This window comes from Callospermophilus lateralis, chromosome 2 (assembly GCF_048772815.1).
Source record: "Callospermophilus lateralis isolate mCalLat2 chromosome 2, mCalLat2.hap1, whole genome shotgun sequence".
Classification (NCBI taxonomy): Eukaryota; Metazoa; Chordata; class Mammalia; order Rodentia; family Sciuridae; genus Callospermophilus; species Callospermophilus lateralis.
In genome coordinates this window covers 193,808,582-193,835,120 of record NC_135306.1, presented here as the reverse complement: position 1 = coordinate 193,835,120, position 26,539 = coordinate 193,808,582, and the positions used below count along the sequence as shown (strand labels likewise).

The 26,539-nt window shown below is 35.8% G+C and overlaps 2 protein-coding genes and 1 pseudogene across 2 annotated transcripts; 1 reads left to right on the top strand and 2 right to left on the bottom strand.

Annotated features, from left to right (window-relative positions):
* Nucleotides 1-3,975: 3,975 nt before the first annotated feature.
* On the top strand, nucleotides 3,976-4,908 carry LOC143391653 (olfactory receptor 4C16-like). The gene has a single exon (XM_076844412.2). It carries the CDS (start codon nucleotides 3,976-3,978, stop codon nucleotides 4,906-4,908), a length of 933 nt encoding a protein of 310 aa, XP_076700527.2.
* Nucleotides 4,909-12,472: 7,564 nt separating this feature from the next.
* LOC143390221 (olfactory receptor 4C11-like) lies at nucleotides 12,473-20,334 on the bottom strand (annotated as a pseudogene).
* A 5,195-nt stretch (nucleotides 20,335-25,529) lies between these two features.
* LOC143391652 (olfactory receptor 4C15-like) lies at nucleotides 25,530-26,453 on the bottom strand. The gene has a single exon (XM_076844411.2). It carries the CDS (start codon nucleotides 26,451-26,453, stop codon nucleotides 25,530-25,532), a length of 924 nt encoding a protein of 307 aa, XP_076700526.2.
* Nucleotides 26,454-26,539: the final 86 nt, after the last annotated feature.

The window sequence follows — 26,539 nt, the reverse complement described above, 5'->3', positions numbered from 1 at the left end:
AAAAGAGAGGACTTCATTATTTAAGATGTACCACAATTTCTTCAAGTGGAAGAATGAAAAAATAGGTCTATTCATGTTTTTGAATTAGATTGCTTGGCAGAATACATCCTCAGTAGGTGGTTGGTACAAAAAAATAGCAGAGATTATGAACTGCTCAGAACTGAGAGAAAAAGGTATTGCAAATAATGATTTTGACAAGCTACGAAAGAATACCCGCTTCTCCATCTCCAAGAGAGAGTCTGGAATGCATATTGTTTATCACAGTATACGATTTGTGTTCCTTGCATGTTTCCTAAATGGTATCATAAGAACATAATTTGTAGTTGACACATTTCTGAGACTTATAAGTAGAATCATTATTGTTCAAAATAAATATTACAATGCTTCATAGGCTAAACACTGTGCAATGAAAGTGAAAGATAGATAGATAGATAGATAGATAGATAGATAAGGCACAGGAGGGAGTTCCTGAAAATACTTTGGATAAAGAGCTTTCCATTTCTTCAATATTTGTTCTTGTTCAGACTTCTTCAATTTGTTGTCCAATCTACCATTGCTTCTCCACAATACGCCTGCTCTCTCTCATAACATTTAAAAGAGGAATAACTAACTGTACATTGATTTCATGATATTTGGGGCAGCTAGATACACAATGCATGGGCAATGGTACTGAATTCCATGATGAGCTCTGGACCATACGCCAGGCTGTTCTCCAGGGCATGTCTTGGTCAATGAGCAGGATTCATGAAGCTCCAGGAGAGTAGATTATATTACTCTCAAATTTGGGTTATGGGCAATAAAACATCTGGGAGCACATCAGCTTTCCCACAAAGAATGGGGAATTCTGAATAGAAATAAAGTCAATGCAGATATTTTCCTGATGTATTAGACTGAATCTGGGATGGTTGTGTAGTCCTAGAGAGAGGCCTGAAGGAGCAGAAGAGCTCCTCACTGCCATCTCCCTGTGTAGCATGGAATCATAGGAGACCCCTGGCGCTGTATTCCACGCTCCCCTGTTGTCCACACAATGCTTTTTACCTTGCTTCCAGCACTTCTGGTACCCACCATGCCAACAGGTTATCTGTTCATTAACATCATTTTGAGAAATTTTTCCATTCTAAATTTGGCTGGTTTTGTCTGAAGATTCAACATGAGTATTAATTCAAAGGTGATGTGTTTTTGATGCTTATTTTTTGTGTGTGTGGATTGAAGGCAGAAGTATTCTACATCTGAGCTACACTTAAAGTCTTTTTTTTTAATGAAATCTTTCCCTAAATTGCCCAAGATGGCCTCATAATTTGTAACCTCCCTGTTTCTGCCTCCCAAGTAGCTGGAATTAAAGGTGTGCACCACTCACTGTTCCAGGCATTACAGGATGTGCCTAGTTCTAGTGACATTTTTGTCTCCAAACCATTATGTGTATATAAACCCACATACACACATGAAAATATGAATTAATATCAAGAGGACATGTAAAACCTCTTCTTTTATCCTTAAGGCAAAGAGGATTCATGAGAAATAAACACGAAAACAACACAAACACTTTAAAATGATCATTTTATGAGGTTTACATCCCCAATATCATGTATCACAACATGGTGTTTTTTAAAGTTAAATTTTTTCTAATTCAGGTTGTGGAGTGAATTTGCAAAATTATTTAAAATCAATCTTAGGTTGTTGTTTTATTTTGTTCCTGGATTTATAAATTAGGAGCATGTTTATATCTCTACATACAGAATAGATAGAAAACCCCAGTAAATTAATGATGTGAATGTTCTTGGTAATCATGGTTCTACAACAGTGTTAAATGCTATTGCATTTCAGAAGTGGTAAAGAATGAGTGGTTCAAAAACATTTAGAGGTTACCTACATTGTACTGGTGTTGGTTTGGAACTTGGAAAATAATATCCTGAGAACACATATTTTTCCAATGCTCTTATTCTGGGAAGGAAGCTTGTGTGCTAAAGAGTAATATATGATGTTATTTATAAGCTGTAAAGAAAGATTGTAGGAACCAGAAATGAGAATTTTCTTTATCATAAGACTATTATCAAAAGCAGCCTTAGAGATCTTTCTCAAAAGATAAGTCCTGAAGCTTAACCAGATGGAAATTAAAAGGCACTTCTGGAAAGGAAAGAGCAAGATCAGCTTCAATACTCTACTCTGCTTTAACTTCTGGATTCCTCACTTCCCCATGATAGAGATCCCATAGGATGTACATATTAACCTTCAGTATGCCCGCAAGGCAGCTGAACCTAACATGAGATAACATACTCCAGTAAATATTTGGTGGTGCTAGCATTATGTTCCCTAATATCTTGATTCCAGGGTATTGTAGATTACAAAATAAACTGTGTTTGAAAAAAAAAATCCTTGAAATGTGCTTGGGGGCACAGAAAAGCATTTTCAAAGATATCAAGAAATACATGATGAATGTACAATGGTTTATCTAGAACATAAAATGATTGAAGTGTGCATTGTGGCTACAGAAGTTGCTGGGAACTTAATGTCATTCTGATACTCTTGGTTACATATTTGAAAAGGACTAAAAATCATTAAAAAGTTAAATAAGTCATATGTATTTATGGTGCATAATTTATCTTAAAATATATACATAAGTAAAAAAAAAGAGCTTTTCCTGAAAATTGGTAGGCTATGGGAATGATGTTATTTATATACATGTATATATAATTATATGTATAATTCTATAATATAATTACATATATACATGTATAACTATATGTAATAGTCATATATATGTGTATATTTATATATATTATATATAAAATATATATATATAATACATATTATATATATATGTAAACACTCCCATATACATATTTACACATACTAGTGAAAACTATTTTTAAAGTGACATTTGAAAGGTGACTAAACATTGAGTATGAAAGGAATGGAAAGAAATTGAATGAAATTGGTTACTGATTACTCTGTGTCTTTTTAAACCACATCCCCTGTCATTTCTCACATTTTAATGTGAGGTTTAAAACACTATGATTCTGATCTGGTCCTAACCAACCGACTGGTAGTAACCACCACACAAAACCAATTGGGGTCTAAATTAAGTTAAAAACATGAACCATGAAAATGTTTAACTATCAAGTAGGATAATTCCTCCTTTAAATTAATGTCTTCTGGGACTGTGAAGGCTCTAAGATTGCTTTTCAGAAAAGGGAACAATAAGAATAAAATTGGGATTTGTGAGCTATAACAAACTATAAAAGAAAATTCATTTAAGTGCCTTTTTTAATGTGAAATACTAAATGTCATAAAGATGCTTGCAGGTTAAACAAAATCATAGAAAAGAGCAAATGGTTCTTACTCCTCTTTTCAAGCTGGCATGTATGTTGGTAAATACTCAAAGAGTTAGAATTATTTATATAGCTATAAATCATTTATTTTTATAATGAAGTTTCATAAATATGTAATCTATTACATGTATAAATAACTGTATGAGTTTGAGGGTAGTATGTTATTTTATGGTTTTATCATGAAGCTCCAAAGGCAATTAAATATGACTTTAATGCAAAGTATTCATCAAGCAACTATACTGTCAAGAATTTTTAATATAAAAAAAGAAGTAAAAAACAATTCATAGGTGCAATTTGTATATCCAAGTTTCAAAATCAATCAAAATCATGCCAAAGTTAAGAAAAGTTGTATTTGAAGAATTATGTAGGAAAGCATCACATTCATATCCTTATTTAAAAATGATATCCAGACTAAGTGGTCACTAAAAATTGAAGAATCAAGTTTTGATATGACTAATTAAAATATCACAGCAGGAAGGTACCCAGAGAGTAATATTATATTTGTTTTAAATATTTCATAATCACGGCACCATGAACTATTTTGTTCAAATATTTCATAACTTAACAGAATACATCATAAATTAAATCCATTCTCTTTTGCAGATAAATCATCTCACACTCACCCCTTCCTCTCATTCATGGAATCATGCACCTGAACAATAATGTGACTGAGTTCATCTTACTTGGGTTGACACAAGATCCATTTAGGAAGAAAATAGTATTTGTTACATTTTTGCTTTTCTATTTGGGGACTTTGCTGGGTAACTTGCTGATTATCACCACCATCAAGACCAGTCGGGCACTTGGCAGTCCAATGTACTTCTTCCTTTTCTATTTATCCTTATCTGACACCTGCTTCTCTACTTCAATAGCCCCTAGAACAATTGTGGATGCCCTTTGGAAGAAGGCCACTATTTCTTTCAGTGAGTGCATAATCCAAGTCTTTTCATTGCATTTCTTTGGCTGCCTGGAGATCTTCATCCTCATCCTCATGGCCATTGACCGCTATGTGGCCATCTGTAAGCCCCTGCACTACATGACTATCATGAGCCGCCGGGTCTGCAGTGTGTTGGTGGCTGTGGCCTGGGTGGGGTCCTGTGTGCATTCTTTAGTTCAGATTTTTCTTGCCTTGCGTTTGCCTTTCTGTGGTCCCAATGAGATCGACCACTACTTCTGTGACTTGGAACCCTTGTTGAAGCTTGCCTGCACAGACATTTATGTGACCAACCTCCTCCTGGTGTCCAACAGCGGGGCCATTTGTACAGTGAGTTTTGTCATGCTCATGTTCTCCTATGTCATCATCTTGCATTCGCTGAGAAACCACAGTGCAGAGGGGAGGAGAAAGGCCCTGTCCACCTGCATCTCCCACATCATCGTGGTCATCTTGTTCTTTGGACCTTGCATATTTATATACACACGGCCTGCGACCACCTTCCCCATGGATAAGATGATAGCTGTGTTTTATACCATCGGAACACCTTTGCTGAACCCTCTGATTTACACACTGAGGAATGCAGAAGTGAAAAATGCCATGAGGAAGTTGTGGAGCAAGAAATTGGTCTCAGATGACAAGAGATGAATGGAGGTTTTTGAATTCTTCTTAGTTTGGATTAAACTAGGAGAAATAAATAGAAATTTTTAACTTCTAATAGAAATTTTTAACTTCCCTAGGGGAATGAGAGTTCCTTGAGGAAATGGCATGCATACATGTATACTGGTTAGTTTCAATTGACTACATGTAGAACATGAGACTGGTTGAGGTGCCAACAGATATATAAGGGTTACTGCCTTAAATATTTTTCCCTTCTGTGTCATTCTCTTATTTGCCTATGATCTTTTGTAAAATTTATCTAGTGTTTGTCTGGCCTTTTTTTCACATTGGTGTTCTCTGCTTATCAATATTTTTTCCACATGCTCAAATCCACAGACTGGTAGCTTCTCTCTCATCCAAATAGCCTTATTTGTTAGACATTTCAACTTCTTATATCTGACTATGTACCTCAACTTATTTGTTCCTCCTAACTCAGCAGAATGTACCATATGCAATGATTATAAAGTGTCCTGTTATTGTGAACATTATGGATAATCTAGGTAATCCCTCAAACAATACTTGAAGGTATATGCTTTGGACTCTTACCTTATAAACACATAGAACCTTCCAGAACAGACAGAATATGGGCAGAAATTTCACCCTTCCAACCGAGTCCTTTGATCTTACACAGACTTTGTGGTTTTATTTTCTTTTTCTAATAAAGTCATTCTTTTCCTAAACTATACTTTATGATCCTAATTTGTTGCTTCTAATTTGAAGGAGTGACCTTAGTTTCCTTAAAAAATTACAGTTATTGAAATTTGCTCATAATATGGCCTTATTATGATTGTGGCATAGATGACACAAATGAAAAATGACACATTTACATGGACTAGAAGGTAAGAATACAAGCAGTTGAATCAGATGTATTGGTGCACCCCTGTAATCCCATTGAAAGGGGGCTGAGACAGGAGGATCACAAGTTCAAGTCCAGTTCCTCAATTTAGCAAGACCCTGTCTCAGAATTTTAAAAAAAGTACTATGAATGTAGCTCAGTGATAGAGCACCCATAATTCAAACCAGTTGATGTTGAAGAGTTTAAAAATATGAATGATTTTAACAAAGTTTGAAATACCAAAGAGAATTTTGAACTTTTTTAACAAATATTTACTATAAGTGTATGAATTATGAATTTTCCTCCTTGAAAAGGCAGAACTGAAGACAGTAACAAAACAATAAGTGGTTTCCAGGGGTTCAGGAAGAGAAGAAAAACAAAGAATAAATGGAACACAGAACATTTTCAGGACAGTGAAACTATTTTGTACGATGCGTGTACAATAGATACACGATAAAAATTTTATCCTAAAATTCTACAATACAAAGTATAAACAGTAACACAATCTGTGAATTTCAGTAAAAATTTATTAATACTGGTTCAAAATTATAACAAATGTTTGACACCAATGCAAGGGGCCACAACAGGGCCTTGCACAACTATAAGGGGCAGAATGCCATTATTAAGGTATTTTCTGTACTTTCTGTGTGATTTTTATATAAACCTAAAACTGCCTTAAAAAGAAAGCATATTTCTAAGTTATGCTCACAACAGAAAACCCAACTTTCCATTATCAGTTTTTAAAATGTATTATTGGAAATTTTTTACAAAATTTTGGTATTTCTTTTATTAACATATTGGAGCCTTCAACCTAAAATTTTCCCTAGTGTGCAACACAAATGGTACAAATGCCATTATTAAACACACAATATTATAATTTTTCTGTGCCAGTTTTTAAATATTGAGAAGTATTAAATATTCATAAACATTAATTTGAATGCTTGTACAAGTCATGAGTAATTTGCATTAAATGACTTTAACTACATTCCCTAGAAAGATTTTAGCATGTTCAAATTTAGAGATCTAAAATGTGTCTTTACTTCCAGAACCACCCACTATAGCCTCTGTGAGGCCCAGATACACAGCAGGCCTGGTCCACCCCTTTCTGGGGTAAGGGGACAGACACTCTCCAGAGCCTAGCCTCTGGTGCAGGACCACCCTTTCTGACCAGTGGACTACTGGGGAGGGAAAGCCCAGCAGCCCAGATCCACCCACTCCAACTTACTCAGGACCCAGACCCAGGATACAGTAGCCTTCATTGAGGGACACCAGCAGGGTCTGGAAGCCCAACATCAAGGTGAGGAACAGATAATCTGCATGGGTACTACTAGAATATAGGGAATAAACTTTAATAACTCACATCCACACTGCAAGAAAGAAAGACACATAGACAATATGAAAAAAACAAGGGAGGAAAGTGCCCCAAACAAAACAGGACACCATAATAACAGAACCCATGGACAGTGAAGTTGATGAAATGTCAGAGATGGAGTTCAGAAGGTTCATAATTAGAATAATCTGTGAATTAAAGAATGACCTAAACAAGCAACTACAGGCAAAAATTGATCACTCTAACAAAAAGTTAAGAGAGCAAATACAGGTAGCAAAAGATTACTTCAAGGGAGAGATAGAGACCCTAAAAAAACAAAACAAAACAAAACAAAAAAAAACCAGAAATCCTTGAAATGAAGGATACAATAAATCAAATAAAAAAAAATCAATAGAAAGCATAACCAACAGAGTAGATCACTTGGAAGAAAGAACATCAGATAATGAAGACAAGTGTATAATCTGGAAAATAAAGTTGCTCACACAGTAAAGAAAGTTAGAAACCATGAACAGAACATCCAAGAGTTATGGGACAGCATCAAAAGACCAAATCTAAGAGTTACTGGGATAGAGAAAAACACAGTTTCAAACCAAAGGAATGCACAATCTCTTCAATGAGATAATATCAGAAAATTTCCCAAGCATGAAGAAAGAATTGGAAAACCAAATACAAGAGGCATACAGGACACCAAATGTACAAAATTACAACAGATCTACACCAAGCCTCATTATAATGAAAATGTCTAGCACACAGAATAAGAATAGAATCTTAAAAGCTGCAAGAGTGAGGAATCAGATCACATATAAGGGAACACCAAATATTTCAGTAGATTTTCCAACCCAGACCCTCAAAGCCAGGAGATCGTGGAGCAACATATACCAACTCTGAAAGAAAATGGATACCAACCAAGAATCTTATATCCAGCAAAACTAAGCTTTAGATTTGAGGATGAAATAAAAACCTTTCATGATAAACAATAGTTAAAATAATTTACAATAGAAAGTCTGTGCTACTGAACATTCTCAGCAAAATATACCAAGAAGAGGAAATAAAAAACAATGTATGCTGCCTCTAAGAGACTCATCTCATAGAAAAAGACATCCACAGACTGAAGGTGAAGGGTTGGGGAAAAATCATACCATTCTCATGGACTGCAGAAGCAAGCAGGGGTTTCCATTCTCATATCAAATAAAGTAGACTTCAAACTAAAGGCAATCAAAAAGGATAAAGAAGGACAATACATACTGCACAAGGGAAACATATACCAACAAGACTTAACAATTATAAATATATATGCCCCAAACAATGGTGCAGCTATGTTCATCAAACAACTCTTCTCAAATTCAGTAGCCAAGTAGAATACAATACAATAATTCTGGGTGACTTTAGCACACCTCTTTCATCACTAGATAGATCTTTCAAATAGAAGCTGAATAAAAAACCTATAGAACTCAATAATACAATCAATAACTTAGACTTAACTGACATATATAAAATATTCTATCCTTCAATGAGAGTGTTCTTTCTTCTCAGCAGCACATGGATCCTTCTCTAAAATTAAGCATATAATATGCCAAAAAGCAACTCTTAGCAAATATAAAAAAGTAGAGCTACTACCCTGAATTCTATCAGATCACAATGGAAAGAAATTAGAAATCAATTACAAAATAAGAAATAAAACCTCTGCCAACACCTGGGGACTAAATAATATGCTACTGAATGAACAATGGGTTGCAGAAGACATCAAGGAAGAGATTTTAAAAATTTTAGAGTGATTGAGAACACAGATAGAACATATTGAAATCTCTGGAACACTATGAAAGCAGTTCGAAGAGGAAAGTTCACTCCTCTCTAGTTCATGCCTTTAAAGAAAAAAAAAGTCAACAAATAGATGACTTAATACTATATCTCAAAGCCCTAAAAAAGAACAAATCAACACCAAAAGCAGCAGAAGACAGGAAATAATTAAAAATCAGAGCTGAAATCAATGAAATTGAAACAAAAGAAACAATTGAAAAAATTGACAGAACAAAAAGTTGGTTCTTTGAAAAAAATGAATAAAATTGACAGACCCTTAGCCATGCTAACAAAGAGAAAACGACAGAAAACTCAAATCACTAACATACATTATAAAAATGGAAATATCACAATAGACACTACAGAAATACAGAAGATAATTAGAAATTATTTTAAAAACGTGTACTCCAATAAAATAGAAAATATCGAAGGTATCAACAAATTTCTAGAGTAATATAATTTGTCCAAATTGTATCAGGATGATATACACAATTTAAAGAGATCAATATCAAGTGACGAAAGAGCAGACACCATCAAAAGTCTACCAACCAAGAAAAGTCCAGGAGTGGATCAATACACAGCTGAGTTCTACAAGACCTTTAAAGAAGAAATAATACCAATATTCTTCAAATTATTTCAGGAAATAGAAAAAGAGGCAGCACTTCCAAACTCATCCTATGAGACCAATATCACTCTGATTTCAAAAACAGACAAAAACACTTCAAAAAAGAGAAAACTGCAGACCAATACCTCTAATGAACATAGATGCAAAAATTCTCAATAAAATTCTGGCAAATCAAATGCAAAAATATATGAAAAAGATCATGCACATGATCAAGTGGGATTCATCCCAAAGATGCAAGGATGTTTCAACATACGGAAATCAATAAATGTAATTCATCGCATCAAAAGACTTAAAGATAAGAATCTTATGATCATCTCAATAGACACAGAAAAAGCATTTGACAAAATAGAGCACCCTTTATGTTCACAACGCTAGAAAAACTAGGGAGAACAGGAACATATCTCAACATCATAAAGGCTATCTATGCTAAGCCCCAATCAACATCATTCTAAATGGAAAAAAAAATTGAAGGCACTCCCTCTAAAAACTGGAACAAGAGAGGGATGCCCTTTATTTGCCACTTCTATTTAACACAGTTATTGAAACACTGACAAGACCAATTAGATGAAAGAAATTAAAGGGATACATATAGGAAAAGAAGAACTCAAATTGCCACTATTTGCCGATAATATGTTTCTAAACATAGAAGACCCTAAAAGTTCCACCAGAAAAATTTCTAGAACAGGTAAGTGAATTCAGCAAAGTAGCAGGATATAAAATCAACACCCATAAATCAAAGGCATTTCTGTATATCAGTGACAAATCCTCAGAATGGAGACACATGACCAAAAGATGCATGACCAAAGAATTACATCATGCTGAAGAGAAAACACACCAGATGGAAATCCAGAACTCCAGGAAGAAATGGAGAGCGCTAGAATATGTAATCACATAATATTTTTCTTCCTAAATTCTTTAAATACAGTTGACTACTTAAAGCCCAAGAGTAAGTTTTAGAGCATACATAGAAGAAAAATATATGACAATAAAAGCACGAATCACAAGTATAAATGGAATTCTATCTTTTAAGGTCCTTATATTACATATCAAGTACTTTTACTTTAATTCAATATGAAATTTAATAATTCTACCTACAATATATTTTACATAAAATGTACTTATGTATTTATTAGGTTATTTATTAAGCAGTCACAATAATAATTTAAAGACTAAAAGAACAGGAAGGACAGGTGCCATTTTAAAGCCAAAAGAGTTCAGTTATCTAGCTCAGTTTGCAGCCAGCTGGAAGTCCTCATTCTGCCCTAACAAAGGTAAATATATGAATATTCTTAAAAGTCAACACTTCATATATCCATAGGAGAAATGAAGTCACCGGTCACATTATTACTCCAAAATTGGAGTCGGCAAAAGAAACAGGGAGACACAAGCTACCAGAGCAAAAACCCAGGAGCTGTAGAAAGCTCTGCATTAACCAGTACTGGGGTAAGAAAGCATCAGCTGTTAACTGACAAATATTGGGAGGCTCAGAGTAGACTCCAGGTGAACTTCAGGGGCATCCCCTGTGAGTTTTGCCTGCTAGAACTCTATGTGTTTCCCACAGTAAACATTTGCAGAAACTTCCTTGTCCTCTCAGAAAGTGATAAAGAAACCAATTTGAAATACTGGAATGCATTCTGTCTTAGGAAGGTGTGCCTTCAGGAAAACTAGCTAGCAGGCTAACTGCTGGGGTCTTATCAGAGCCAACTGACCAAGAAATGGAAAAAATCCAACTCCAGCCGCATCACCATTGTGCCCAACCTCAGAAGGGGGCTATGAATCACTTGTGAACCACAGTCCAGGGAACAGGTTGGCTGCTACACTGAGACCTCTCATGAGACTCTAGTACGGCTTCTCCTCTCTAGCAACTTAACCCACAGTGCTAAAGAGCTACTTGTAGCAATTCATGTAACCCAGTATATCATGGTCTGCCTGCAGAGAAAATTTTACATAGTATAATAAAAAGTAAAAACAAAGCAAAACAAAAACAAAGAACACATTTTAGTAGACAATGTAGACAATAAAACCAGAATCAGATTGGAAGGGATGTCAGTATTTTCAGACCAGGAATTAAAACAAATATGATACTGAGGACTTATCTCCTACTCATTTAAACTTCTAAGAACAAAAACATAATAGACTGTCTGGCTCAAATATTTATTCCTCACAGTTCTGGAGACTAGGAAGTTCATTATTAAGGTGCCAGTTGGTTTGGTTCCCAGGAGGGCCTCTTGCTGGTTTTCAGATGTCCACTCTCTTCCCATGTCCTCTTATGGCAGACAGCAGAGACGGAGGGAATCAGGGCCCCTTGTCTCTTGTTGCCAGAGCATTAATTCCACACATGAGGACTCTGCCTTCACAATTGAATTACCTCCTTAAGCTTCCATCTCCTAATGGCATCTCAGCTGGGGTGAGGATTCAACACGTGAGTTGTGAATTCAGGACATTCAATCCATGCCAAGGCTCTCATGGATAAAGTACAGCGACTGCAAGAACAGATGGGAAATGTAAGCAGGAATTGGTAGGCCTCACATCTAGGTCCATGATTTTTTTCTTGAATCCAGGACCCCCTGAGATTATGGGTTATGTGCAGGGTAGATGGACTTCAGCCTGTGTCCACAGGTGCCAGTCTAATCTACAGGGGATTCTAGGAACTGGGCTAGGCCTTGTTCTTCCACCACTGTGATGAATCTGTACCTTCAATTCCTAGGGCTTTGTCTGGGAACCAAATTTCCAGATGAGACTGTGCGTCTATGGTGACTGGTTTGGAGCCTGGGTCTATAGGGGTGATCCTAGAATTTCAGTTCATGGGAAATATTCTGGCATTGGGGTCTGCTGGGGTGAACTTTGATGCTAGGTCTTCTGGAGAAGGCATGGATCCTAAATACTAAAGAATCTTGGACCACACAGACCATCCTGGAGCCGGAAACTGGCCTTATGCTGATGTAGACATGGAGACTGGGTACACCTAGCCTAGCGTCAGCCTGTTGCTGGCCTGTAACCTGAAACTTTGAAGATTGGCCTGAAGCCTGAGCCCGCTACAGCTAGCCTGCAGATCGGACATGTGGATGCTGATCTGGAAGCTAGATCCATCTGGGAAAAGCTGAAACCTGGGTCAACAAGAATGGTTCAGGGGACTGAGATTGTGGGAGCTGGTCCAGCAATGGAAACTACTAGGAAAAGCCTGGCCCCTTAATTTGCTTTTGGTGTGACTGAAGGGGCTGGCCTTGAGTGTGAGGCCATAGTGACTAGCATGCTGCTGTATTGGACAAGGAGCCTGTATCAGGCACAGACTGGTGCTGTGGTGCACCAGTCTGTGCCTGAGGTCAGGGGGGCTATCCTGGAACAGAAATAGGCCCGGAACCTGGGATTGTAGGATCCTGTTTGGCATGAGAGAGGGCTTGGAAGTTCAGTCTATGGGTACCATTCTAGAGTCTGTGTCTTTAGGCTTTGTCCTGATTAAATGGTGATGACCTAATAAATAGGGTAACAGGTGCCAGCCTGGTGTTGGACGGAGTCTGAATCCTGGTCCTGTGAGACAGGCTTGGATCTGGGGCTACAGAATCTTGCCTGGCAGTAGGGCAGACTTGGGAGTTCAGTTCATGGTTGCCAGCTTGGAGCTTGTGGGTACCAGCCTGATGACTAGAGTCCTGGATCATTCTAGTGCCTGGCACCAAGATCAGTCCTTTGGTGGGATTGGTCTAGAGTCGAGGGCTACTCGAGTTGGGCTAGTGGTGAGTCAGGCCCCAAGAACTTCCAGGCAGGCCTAGAGTCTGGGCCTCTGGTGCTGTAATGAGTGAGAGGCTCAGTCCACAGGTACTGGGACTAGAATCTGGTGCTCTAAGAGTCTGCACAGCACTAGATTTCACTGAGGCAGGCCCTGCTTAGCGGTCTAGGGCAAAGTGTAGTGCTCCCTTCCCTCTTCTTTCCTGACAGGGAGAGTCTCTCTCTTCATGCCTGGAGATAGGAGAAAGTGTGACACCCATAAAGTAAAACTGTTCTTCCTACCTCTTTAAATTCCTTTTTTCTAATGTCTGTGTTACACACTCAGGTGCTATAAACACTCACTTGGTTTCTTAATTCTTGTGAAAGGAAATTTTACATTGACAGTTGTTCAAAATGATATTTCTATGGGGGGAATGTGATAGTTTCTATTTCATCAATTTGATGATGACATTGCCCCAATTTGAAACTCATGATTAGTAAATTACACCATCAACAGATTATTAAGGATAACTTACAATAACTTCCGTCAATTACAATGTAAATAGGAAAACTAGTTTGTATTACACTATTTTCAAACCTTAATTTGTTACAGATCTAAAATACAACAGATATATTTTTTAATATTTCTTCATTTTTTAATTGCAATGAAAACCTCAGTAAAAAAAGTTCTCAATTCTCTGTATCTATAACAGATGTCTCATTTGAAATACCTGTTTCCTAAGACAGGGCATAAGTTTTAAAAAATAGTTGCCTACCAGCTATATTTTTAGAGTATCTACTCATGGAGAAAAAATGTTCTTGAAAAACAGGAAAATAAGGATATTTGATGTTATTGTTATTCAAAATAATGACTTTTACGTAGACTTTGGCATGCAAGGAATACAAAGCAGAAGAAGACGTAAAAATGAGACGAATGTATAAAAACTCCACATTTGTTGTCATTCAATTCCAATCAGCCTTTGAAGCAATATCTTTGTTCTTGAAATCATAACAACAAATGAAAAAAGTCTAAATTCTAACCCAAAATAAGAAGTAGATATCTTAAGCAGAAACACAGTGAAAAAATCCTCATGCTTTGTATGTAGCTTTCAAATTATATTTAAAATATAAAAATTTACTCTATGGGTACTAATCATGAGAATGAGAGTTACATCACAATATTGCAAGAGAAAAATCAGATGCATATGGGCCTTTCCCTCTTTCTTCCTTCCATGCAATAATGAGCATCCAAAACCAGTTGCCAATGGGCTTGCACCCAGGTACCTCCAGTGCCCTTAAATATTCTCCCAACTCTATGTGCACCTACTTCAGGAGCCTCTATACTCCATGCATTTAGGGAACTGGAGTTATTTGGAGGGACATCACCAGGCAGCTATCATAGGATCAGAGCATGATTTTATTCCCAAGAAGAGTTTTTATTTTCCAATCTGAAAAGTCCATGAAACAGAGCAGAAATCCAGAAAAGAAATACTACTTGAATTCTTCATTTTGTTTATGTCCTGCAAAAGTCAATGATTATTCAATTTTGAAATGGCACTTCTTTCAATGAAGTTTATTTTAATGTGCAAAATAATATTATCATGGTTTCACTTTCAAAAGCAAAACATTTTTCCTAGAACTTTCTTGTCAAGATGAGCTTAGAAGACTCATATAGGGAAGTAAAAACATAAATTAAAGTGTAAGTTACTTAAATGCAATCTGGAAGATATATCTGGCCCATTATGTTCCCATTCATATTGTCAATATGTTGTATTGAGAGTCGTGAGTTAGCCAAAGCATGGGATATGACAGACAAAATAGACACAAAATTACTTTTACTTGTTTCTCCTTTTATCTTGGTAAATTTTCTTCTTCTCAATAGGGTTGAAGTGATGAAAATTAAATAAAAAAATATTCACTTTTAAGGATTTTTTAATGAGCTTAAATTATAAAGAATGTGAGTTGAATATCACTCTTGTGTTAATCATCAAAAGAAGCTAATTCTTTCCACATCCCTTGTGTGATTATTCAAAACATATTTATCCAATATTGTATCAATGAACAAACATTTTTAAACATGTCTCCTTGGGATGCAATTGATAGCTTGCTGGATGTGCCAATATTTAGCTTTCCAGGATAAAATACATTTTCACAGACTAGGAAATGTAATCATGTACCCAAAAAGAAAGAGAAAGAGACAGAAACAGAGAATGAAAGAGAGAATATTTGTGAAACAATTTAGTAACTTCCACACTATGAGAAGAGGATTAACTTGAAAAATCCTGTTTTTTTATTTTAATAACCTACATGGATAAATCAGTAATCCATATAATAACCTACATGGATAAATCAGTAATCCATATAATCTTGAGCTTATATTTTTAATGTCAATTTTTAAATGTCAGTTGATATGTATCATATTTAGCAGAAAACATTTGAACACTAAAATAGATGCCCTTTCTTAGTGTCATTACCCTTATGTATTAAATACATTAAAATATATGAGATAGAAATTTAGATTTTGGGTTTATGATTATCCTATTACTGACAAGCATACTCATAAGAAACTTTCTTCCACTGCTATATATTTACATTAATGAAAGATGACTTGCAGAGGTTACCAGAAATATAGCATGTCTCCTTGGAATGCAATTTTAAAATATCATATGAGAATTTACTGTTCTTTCTTTTCTGAGCAAAGCTTAGAATCAAAAGTCTAACCAAATAGAATTAGTTCTCCTACTTGGAAAATGATAATGAGATGTATTGCCTTTACTCTTTTACTGATTTGTTATGCAACTAAAAAAAATTGTTGAACTTTCAGAACTTGAGTCTCACCTGCTACCTTCTAATTGAGGACTCTGTATGCAGATATTTTTGACTTAAAGTGAATATTCACAGTGATTTTCTAATCAAAGATTTATCTTCATCCTATTTCATAATTTATAAAACCAAAATGATTAATTTTCTGATATATAGTGGCTTGCAGGCATATGTCAAGTGTTTCTCTAGGGTGTAATTTCTTAGGGACATGAGCTATTCTGAGGGCATGACAATGATCCATTCTTTAGATCAGCCCTGCTTGCAGATCCCTTGAAACTCCAGCTTTGGCTGCTGGCTTGAGAAGCTGGGAAGGGAAAGGAGCATTCCCTGAGGGATATGGGAAGCTGTGGTCAATAGCTCCTTCCAACACAGTCCCTTGGTCTCCAAGGCTGATGCAATGCTTTAATTATTCAGAATATTTGCTGCCAGAACCATTTCTACACTAACAGGCACAGCTGTTTTTCAATTCCCCAGAGATAACTTCTAGCAGCCAACAGTTTTTGGCAAGAAGCTTTGGAGTTGAATCCTACTATTCACTACTGAAAATGGCTCTTGCTAGCAGACTCCAATTCCCTCAACACAGGAAGAGATTCTCTGAAGTCATTACATCAGTGACCTAGGATGGTGTTTCTATCTCCAGTGTCTGATCTCTTCAAGAACTGTCACCAGGACTTCTTTCCATTCTCCCTGACCATAAACTCATGTCAATTCTCCGCCTCTGCAAGAGTGTCTTCCTAAGATGACTCTTATCCCTTCTCCTCATATCTCCATCCTCACTCGAGACTTTTGTGTCCCTTGGAATTTCGATTGTTTATATATGTAGTATCAGACAACTTCATAAAGAGTAGGAAATTGCTTTTCAAGCCTTGGTGAAGGTTTTTACACAGTGATGCTCTGAAGTTCCATTTCATCTTTGTTTCCAATGTATCACTTACACCTCAATATTTGGCAGGCTGAAGAGCTAAATGCTCACATGAGGTTTATTTCTGTTTTCTCTCCCCTGCAGTAATACAACCGCTTAGGTTACCATCAGATCCAAACTGCATAATGTCAGTATTTCTACTAGTCATGGATATATGATGCATTGGAACTGCTTTATAGCCCCGGAAGGAGAAGGGACTAAAGTGGGTGGGAATCTCCTCCTAGGTGGAAAGCAGTAGCAGGATTCTTAGAATGGGAGGTTGAGCTCAGATACCCCATGCTTCAGCCCTTCATCTCCTCCCCAGCCCTATTGGGTTGGCTCCGATCTGCAAGCAACTCCCTTGACATAGACAGACATGTGTGTTCACATGGAAGAGCTTGTTCAAGTACATGAGTCACTCCCATCCTACTGTTTTGCTTTTGGGAATCTTGCTCACTCCTTAGTACTTTACCTAAGTTACTAATGCAAGAAGGAGGGAAAAAGAAAGAAGGCAGGCTCTTAAGGTCTTTAGTGCAGTGAGTATTTGTAAAGACTTGGAAGAGAAATAAAGAGTTGAGGTTGTTGATGGATTGCCTATAGCTTGGGGAATGTGTCCCAGCCCTGGCACAGAGGAAGCATACTTGCTCCCTAGTACTGGTTCAGTAACTAGGTTAACTGAAAAGCTAAGCAAATGCAAAAGCCAAGAGATGATAAAAGAGAGGTACCACAAATACTTCATATGAGAATCTCAATATCTATGATTTAGTCTAAGTAGTTAGTGAAAAATGCATTATTTTGCTAGACTCCCTCATGCCTATTTTATGGTTCAGAAATATTTTTTACTTTCATTCCCATCACTGAAGTGGTAAAAGGTGAAGCACCACAAACCTTTAGAATGTCTAGACTTTGCAACCTGCCTAGAGAAGCTTTGCCAGTCTCATAACCAAGTATATCCAGGGGCCTTGTCAAATAATTAAATGACATGGGAAATGGGAGGGAAATATAATGCTCTTTTTACCAGGTTCTAGCTCAAATAGGCCTTTTAGTTATGTTGGTTTTAAATATAATTTTACAAGAACTGAAGAAACTTAGCTGTGTTCATCCTTATATATACAGAGATATAGATGTAGGTATTTGGTTACTCAGAGGGACAGAGTGTTTAGAAGGTACCTGCTGGCTGTTTGAAGAGCAAAGAATACATCACTGATGATCTAAGGAATTGATATTTTATTCCTACATCAAGAAGTCTACAATTAGAAAAGTCAGAGATAATCTTGAAAAGGCTCATGAAAAGGCCCCCAAGGGAAACAAAATATAAATCTTTCAACATCTGGCAGTTTCAGAGACAGTGAGCCAGTGTGTTAAGATACAAAGTCAAGAAGGGCTTTTTTCTCTCTTGTCCCTCAGACTGAGCTGTCTGCCTTTCCAATTTTATGGTCCCAGGCCTAAAATTGAATTGGGGTATTTTGGGAGTGGAGTGGAAAGTGGAGGGATTTTTGACAGTTTGGTTAATGTAATGCATTGAACATTTTAATTTTCAGCCTTGGCTAATACCCAGGGGAATCTGGTCTCTGTGTTATATTACAGTGAGAAGAAAAAAGTAAAAAGAAAGGTTTGTGAATTTTCATTCAGACAGATAAAAAATCTCTTCCCTGTATTAAGTTTGAAAGAGTAACAACAGACAAGAATCAAATTTTTATTTCAATTATTCCTTGCTTACGTAAGATCCAATTACACTTTAAACCACATAGGACTAGATTCCAATGCTTTAAAAATAAATAGTGACCCACAAAATAAGGAGAATTGTGAGTACTCATCTGAAGGGAGTGTAAACAAATGTGTCACTTGTGAATAGCACTGACAGCTTTGATAATGTCCTCTTTGGCATGTGAATTTTTACTCCACCACATCTGTATCACAGGTATTTGAAATCTTTGATTCCAAGTCTTTGAAGTGTTTGGTGCAGTGTTGTGATATTTTGTATTTAGTCAATGGAGATGCTCATGCACATAACAAAGTACATCATTTTCTTCCATTAACTTGTATCAATTACAGTTATATCTTGGTGTCAATGTAACTGAAATCATTATATTATGGTGCCAGTTATTTCGGTTATTACCTGGTGTCAATGTAACTGAAATCATGATATTATGACTTGCAGACTGGTTAATGTATTTGATTGATTATAGATAGATAGATATAGATATATATAGGTGAGTGTATAATATAATATAATGTTATATATATACATATATATATATATGTATATATATATATATATGAATAATTATTTTCAAATGAAAATGATGATATAAAACATTTTCCCATTATACTAGAAGTCCAAAGTTAGGAAATGCTAGACCTGGCTTTTCAATTCTTGCATGTTCCCAAGAAATATGATATCTTTACAGTCCATGAAACAAAAACTAAACTGAAAGGATGTATATTTTATAATACACATAACATTTATCAATTTAAGACATACTTTGCTGCACCATAATTTTTTCATGGCATTTTCCACTTCTGTATTCCTCAGTGTATAGATCAAAGGGTTCAATAAAGGTTTCCAATTGTATAAAACACAGCCAGCATCTTGTGTACTGGAAAGGTGGTTGATGGATGAGTGTATATAAATATAAATGTACCAAAAATATGACAACAATAATAAACAATAAATTGGGAGGTAAATGTGGAAAGGGCTTTGTACCTTCCTTCTGCACTGTAGTTTCTCAGAAAGTACAGGATAACCATATAAGAGATAAGAAAGACTGTGAAACTCACCATGCATATGGCCCCACTGTTAAACACTATGAGCAGATTGATGACATAAGTGTCCATGCAGGCAAATTTCAACGAAAGTTGCAAAACACAGAAATAGTGATCAATCACATTGGAGCCACAGAAAGGAAATCTTAAAGCCAGGGAAATCTGCTGAAGAATGGATGCAAGATCCCACCCAAGGCAAAATTACTATTGCATGACAGACACGCTGGCTCATGATGGTTGTATATCCCAAGGGCTAACAAATGGCCACATAGAGATCAAAGGCCATGAGGATGAGCACAAATACCTATGCAACCAAAGAAATGGTCTGCAAAAACTTGAGTCATGCACTCATTGTGGGAAATAATCTTCTTCTGAGAAAGGGCATCCACAGTCAGTTTGGATGCTGTAGTTGTAGGGAAGCAAGCATCTGCAAAAGACAGGTAGCAGAGGAAAAAATACATGGGACTCCTAAGGGTCTGGCTTGTCTTAATGGTCACCACAATGAGAAAGTTCCCCAACAGGGTCATGAGGTAAAGAATCAAGAAGATCCCAAATATTGCCTTCTGCTTGCCAGGGTCTTGTGTCAACCCAAACAGAATGAATTCAGTCACGCTGTCAGAGACTGTAGACAGCATGCAGTTGACAAAATGTTTAATGTACAGATGAAAGCAATTACATCTTGAGGAGATTATGGTTTTACTTCTGAATTCTGGGTTCTGTACTATGTTGTGCTATCTCCAACTGCCTTTGGGGTGAAGCAAAACCCCCTATGAATCTGTTAGCTGATACCCAGACCTCTGTAACATTTATCTATTGACTCAGAAACACACTGGATTGAAGCAAAGCTTTTGTATCTTTGGAATAAAAATAAATTCCCTTCAAATATTTTATTCTGACCTAGATTGAGAACTGTAGAACTTATTCCGCCCCCCCTTGGGTAAGTGACTTAAATGCTTTGAAGCCTAGTAATTGTGAACCAAAGCAGAGTGCAAATAGTTGCCCAATGCTTTCTGAACTTTCAGAAGAACTAAAAAGTGTTATATGCACACATGGGCACATACATATATCAGGTACTAATGAATTTTATCCCTGTATTCTGAAATTTGAAGAAAAAAACACTATTTCAATACAAGTAAACACTAATATTGTTGGAAAATCCCACATGATAAGAATCCTTTCAGTTCAGTTCACTCTTTTTTGTGTTTATTATCTCTTGCCTCCTTAATATCTTGTATGAAATATGCTTTATGAAGAATCTATTTTGACAACAATTTTCCTATTCCCCTTGTGTCTAATGCATCAGTTCACTAATGGTCATAATAAACAAAGTCTGGATAATTCCTTGAGGTCAAAATAATTGAAGGAAACTATACTCTCTATCTCTACACAAACATTTTCCATTAGCTTCTTTGCCTATAAATTAGTAATGGAATAGAATTTCTAATAGTTTTTTAAAAAAATTTTTTAGTTGTTGATGGATCTTTATTTTATTGATTTATTTATATGTGGTACTGAGAATTAAACCCAGTACTTCACATATGAGAGGCAAGCACTCTACCACTGAGCCACAACCCCAGCCCAAATTTCTAATGCTTTTATAACCTAAGCAGTGTGCTTTTTTGTCTATGCTCTGAATTCCCAAGAATACTTTCTCTGAAAGCATTATCTGTAATTTTAAAAAATCCATAATTCCAATATATGATTTATGATCCTTATTCACAGCATATATAGTTAATATCATTGAAATTATCATACCATGCCATTTTATATCATTATTTTGACTAAGAATTATTATAACAAATCTTCTTGTTTTACTTTTCAGATTAATTGCTAATTTAATAATATAAATCATTATAAGAAGTATTAGTTTAGGCAGTTGAAGATAGCACAACATGAAATGGAACCCAAAATTCAGAAGTAAGACCATAATCTCTTCAATCATTGTTCATTGGAATATTTATGCTATTTCAAATTTTCACTCTCATGAATGGGTCTACAAGTAACTTTAGAAAAAATTACCAATTGATATATTATTACTCAAATGTAAGTGACTATCAGTGTTATTGATAACTATTCAAAATTATTTTCAAGATTTTGTGTTCCACTATTAACTATATAATTATTATAAAATAATATATATTTATCATAGAAAAATTATTATAGAATAATGATCATGGTAAAACACTCAGAGTAAACAGAACAATGTAAGAAGAATATTAACATCTCTTTTTAGATTATTTGAATCTACTTTTCTACTCTCTAGAAATAACCAATCTTATCTTCTAAAAGCACATCCTAAAACATTTATAGACATATCTGTATGTGTGTATCCCTTTATATTCTTTTTTCTCATATACAAGTATGGCTGTCCTGTGTATAAAACTTGATAATTTTTCCAGAAAATTTGAGGCATATGCAAAATAAATGTTATGATGTTACTTTATTATTATACAAAAATTATCTTATGAAATATAAAATATTTCATTTTTATAAAATCACATCTTATTCTTATGTTACAAACCAATTTTTACATTTTTTATAGATTTTTTTTTCTGAAATTCTGCCCTTCTCATCATATGTCATTTTTGACAAATCATCTTTAGCAATCTTGATATTTTAGTAAGATGCATATTAAAGCCAGCCTCAGCAAATTAACAGAGCTCTAAGCAACTTAGCAAGACACTGTCTCAAAAGAAAAAAGAAAGGGGCTGGAGATAGGACTCAGTGGACAAGCATCCATGGGTTCAAACACTGGTACCAAAAATAAATAAATAAATGTGTGTGTCTGTGTGTGTGTGCGTACATGTGTGCGTGTACATATACACATATTTGTGTGTGCATTTGAAAATATGATGATTTATAAACATGATGGAATATTTACTACAGTTCTCAAATGCAATGGTTGAGATGCTCACCATGACTTTGAAAGCTCCCTGTACCATCTGCCTTTTCTACTAGAGCTTGAGCTCATCTATGTTCCAATTTAACAACTGCTAAATACATTCCCTGATCACTCCCTGTCTCACACCTTCAACCCTTCATCTGCTCTCACCTCCACTCTCCATTTCTACTGTGGACACAGCACCGGTTTAAAAACGTGAGCTTCTCAGAAAAACCATTTCAGATTGCACCAAGCAGGTAACTTACTTGCTAATGTTCTCAATTATTAATCTGTGTGCATATTAATTGAATCATAAAATATTTAAGGTATCATTCTCTCATTTTTACTTCAACATTATTCATTTAATATATTTTATAATATAGTAAAACCACTGCGCACAGTTCAGGCTAAAGTGACTAGTAGAGTTTTGGAGGGAGCAATCAGAGGTCCAGGATGAAAACCTGAGTTTTCAAACTTCATGAAATGACTGTCTAATACACAACCCCATATGCCACACAAAACTCACACTCCAAGGATCCAGGTGGAGCCAATATAAATCTGAGAATCCATCGAGAAATAAGAGAAGAAACCACTGGACTTTTCATGTGTTCTGATTACACTAATGGATGCAATCTTCAGGATGAGTCAAAAAGAATGTTAGTTTATACGGTTATTTGAAAAATAATGGTGAGAAATATATTTAAATGATTAGAGGACAAGGGGAGGAGTGAGAGCCAAAAGAAAAATGACATTTTTACTAAGAGCCACAGAAGAAAGATAATCTGGGAATCAGAAAGAATAATAACCACAGTGCAAGAGTGAGCCACAATCCATAGTAGACAAAGCATAGTTTAGGAGGGAAAACCTAAATAAGACATTGAACAAAGTCAAGAATGTATCTGACTTATGATTTCACAAAATGTCATTTCTGAATAACATTTTAAAATTAGGATCTTGTTCTATATGTATTGTCTTCTCTCGGATATCCAGAGACATTTTTCTAAATTATCACTTTTACATTATCATAATGTGTTTCAGAAAACTCTTGGAATAGCTACAAAAACTGTAACAGGTTAAATTATAATTAGCATAACAGTTAAATAGACTAAAGGCTGAAAATATTGGAATGATCTTCACCATGCCTAAAGTATTCAGCATAGAAAATAAAATGGAAAACCAAAGCAACCATGGTTTGGTGGAGAATTTTGAATTACTGTTGTTCAATAAACTAGTGAAAATGAAACTTTTGGCTAGATGTCTTTCAGTATTTGTTTATCCCCCTACTGAATGTTAGTGGATTTTCTCCTTATATATAACTACAGAATCCATGATGAAAATATTGGCCATTAAAAAAAAAAAATTGAGTTTGAATTTGAGCATATGAGGGAGCAGACATGAATTGGTGTTGGTCAGTGCAATCTTGCCAAAACAGTGTTGTGCCCTACAGCTACATTTTAAATCTTGGCTTCACAGGTACATTACGCAATGGAGCCAATGTAGCAGATTCATACTTCTTGAGCTAGTTCCTAGTGATAATGAAGTAAAATATGAGGACCTTGGAAGGCAGATGGCATGAATAAGCTACTCCTGCTTTGAGGACAGGCAGATGTGAAGTAAGGAAAGGCCAAGGAGAAGCATAGTCTCATGTCTGAGCCTTGTCACACTCTTGGTCTCCTTTAGGACACCCACATTGTTCAGGTGAGGTTTTTGACTAACAAAGTAATATTGAAGTACTTTTCCAAGGGTGATAAATGAAATTACTAGTATTATTTGCATGTCTATTATGAGAAAGACTATTAATAAACTCTTTTACTTTGGGGGTGGCATGAAAAATTGAGGAGAGGGTAAAAAGAGATGACTTACTATTTTTTTCTGTAATACTCAACTGGCATGTCAGCAGTGGTTTTTGTTGCTGTGCTTGTTGTTGTTGTTTCGTTTTGTTTTCTCCTAGGAAAAAATAAATATTTAACTCAATAAACTTATCACCCATGACACTTGACAACCCGAGACTAACAAAACATAGTAATGACACAAAATATGTTTATAAATTGAAATGATCTATTTATTGGTAATTGCCCAAATAAGTTATTTGCACCTAGGTACATGAACTCAGGAAAATGAAAATCATCAAGTCATCTCTAGTTAACCCTCTTTTGAAAATTCACATTTACATCTGGTTCTTCTGTGTTCTGTTCCCTCAGTTGGGGTGTGGGGAAAGTGTGCCCCTACACCTGTACCTTTGATCTGATATGGCTAATTTTGTGGTGTCTCAGGAGTTACCTTTCATTGTAAGAGAATAAAAGATGTCATTGCTGACTCCCTGTTGAAGAGCTCCAACTTCTTTGCAGTAGCTGATTGGTATAAGGTGGTCACATGACCCAAGAGACTATTACCATAGGCAGAATTGGACCAAGCAGATTTTAATCACTCATATTCAAGAAGTGAATCAACTTTAGAAGATGATACTGGATTCACATTTCAAATGAAGTGAAATTATGCAGGTACCTTAAAAGTTCTTCTCTTTGATGTTGTTAAATCCTGATATTCTACATGAGAATCACTGACTTCAGTATCAGAACATTTTTTTTCACTTGAAATGTTCTAATTTCTAATATTTTCTTCCATAAGAATTTTTCTACAATTGAAAGTGTAGTATGAATGGAAATCATTCTTATAAGTTAAATTCCCTCCAATTTTTAATAAATTTAAGAAAGAATAAAATAAAACTATCTTTAATTTTCATATGACAGCATTGAGTAGGCAACACTGAGTGAAACTGTGATCTCATATTGAAAATCTTAATTTTAAATCTCCCACTCAGTATCATGTCTTCTTAGAATTAAGTAATCACTTTCCATATAAGGAACAAGGCCAAAAAATGTTTGTCTAACTAAATAATAACTTATGTATATGCTACATTATATTTTTTGTGCTGTGATTATTTTTTTATCAGAGATCACCAAGTCTCTTCCACAATTTCTTCATGGCATTTTTCACTTCCTTGTTTCGCAGTGTGTAAACCAAAGGATTGAGTAAGGGAGTGAACACAGTGTAAAACATTTCCACTTCTTTATCAAAAGAGAATATAGATGGAGGTCGTGCATATATAAATATGCATGGGACAAAGAACAAAACCACAACAGTAATGTGAGATCCACAGGTGGACAGAGCTTTCCTCCGCCCCTCAGCACTGTGTTTTCTCAGGGAGAACAAGATGACGCCATAAGAGACCAGCAACAAGGAGAAGTTGATGATGCAGATAAACCCACTGTTGGCGATCACCAGGAGGCCTAGAATGTGAGTGTCGGTGCAGGCCAGCTTCAGTAATGGGTACAGGTCACACATGAAATGATCAATGACATTCGGGCCACAAAAGGGAAGGTTGAAAGTGAACAGAACCAGTGTGATAGAATGCAAGAAGCCCCCTGAGCAGGACACCCCCACCAGAACCCCACAGCGCCTCCGGTTCATGATGGCAGAGTAGTGCAAGGGCTTGCAAATGGCCACATAGAGGTCATAGGCCATGGCTGAGAGGATGATCACCTCTGTCCCACCAAATAAGTGTTCAGCAAAAAGTTGAATCATGCATCCTTTATAAGAGATGGTTTTCCTTTCATGAATGGAGTCCGCAACCATCTTTGGTGTGATGGCAGAGGAGTAGCAGGCATCCAGGAAGGACAGGACAGCCAAGAAGAAGTACATGGGGGAGCCCAGCAGTGCAGGGCTATAGATGATGGTCATTACAATCAGCATATTGCCTATAATAGTTGCAATGTAGACCAACAAAAACAAAACAAATAATATTTTCTGAACATTAGGATTCTGTGAAAGCCCCATGAAGACAAATTCAGTTATGAAGCTTTGGTTCTTCATGATTTTACAAAATGGTTAACATAAAACTGATGATGTGATTCTGTAAAGAGAATAAAAATTGCATCAAACCTAGTTTTAATAGTAAT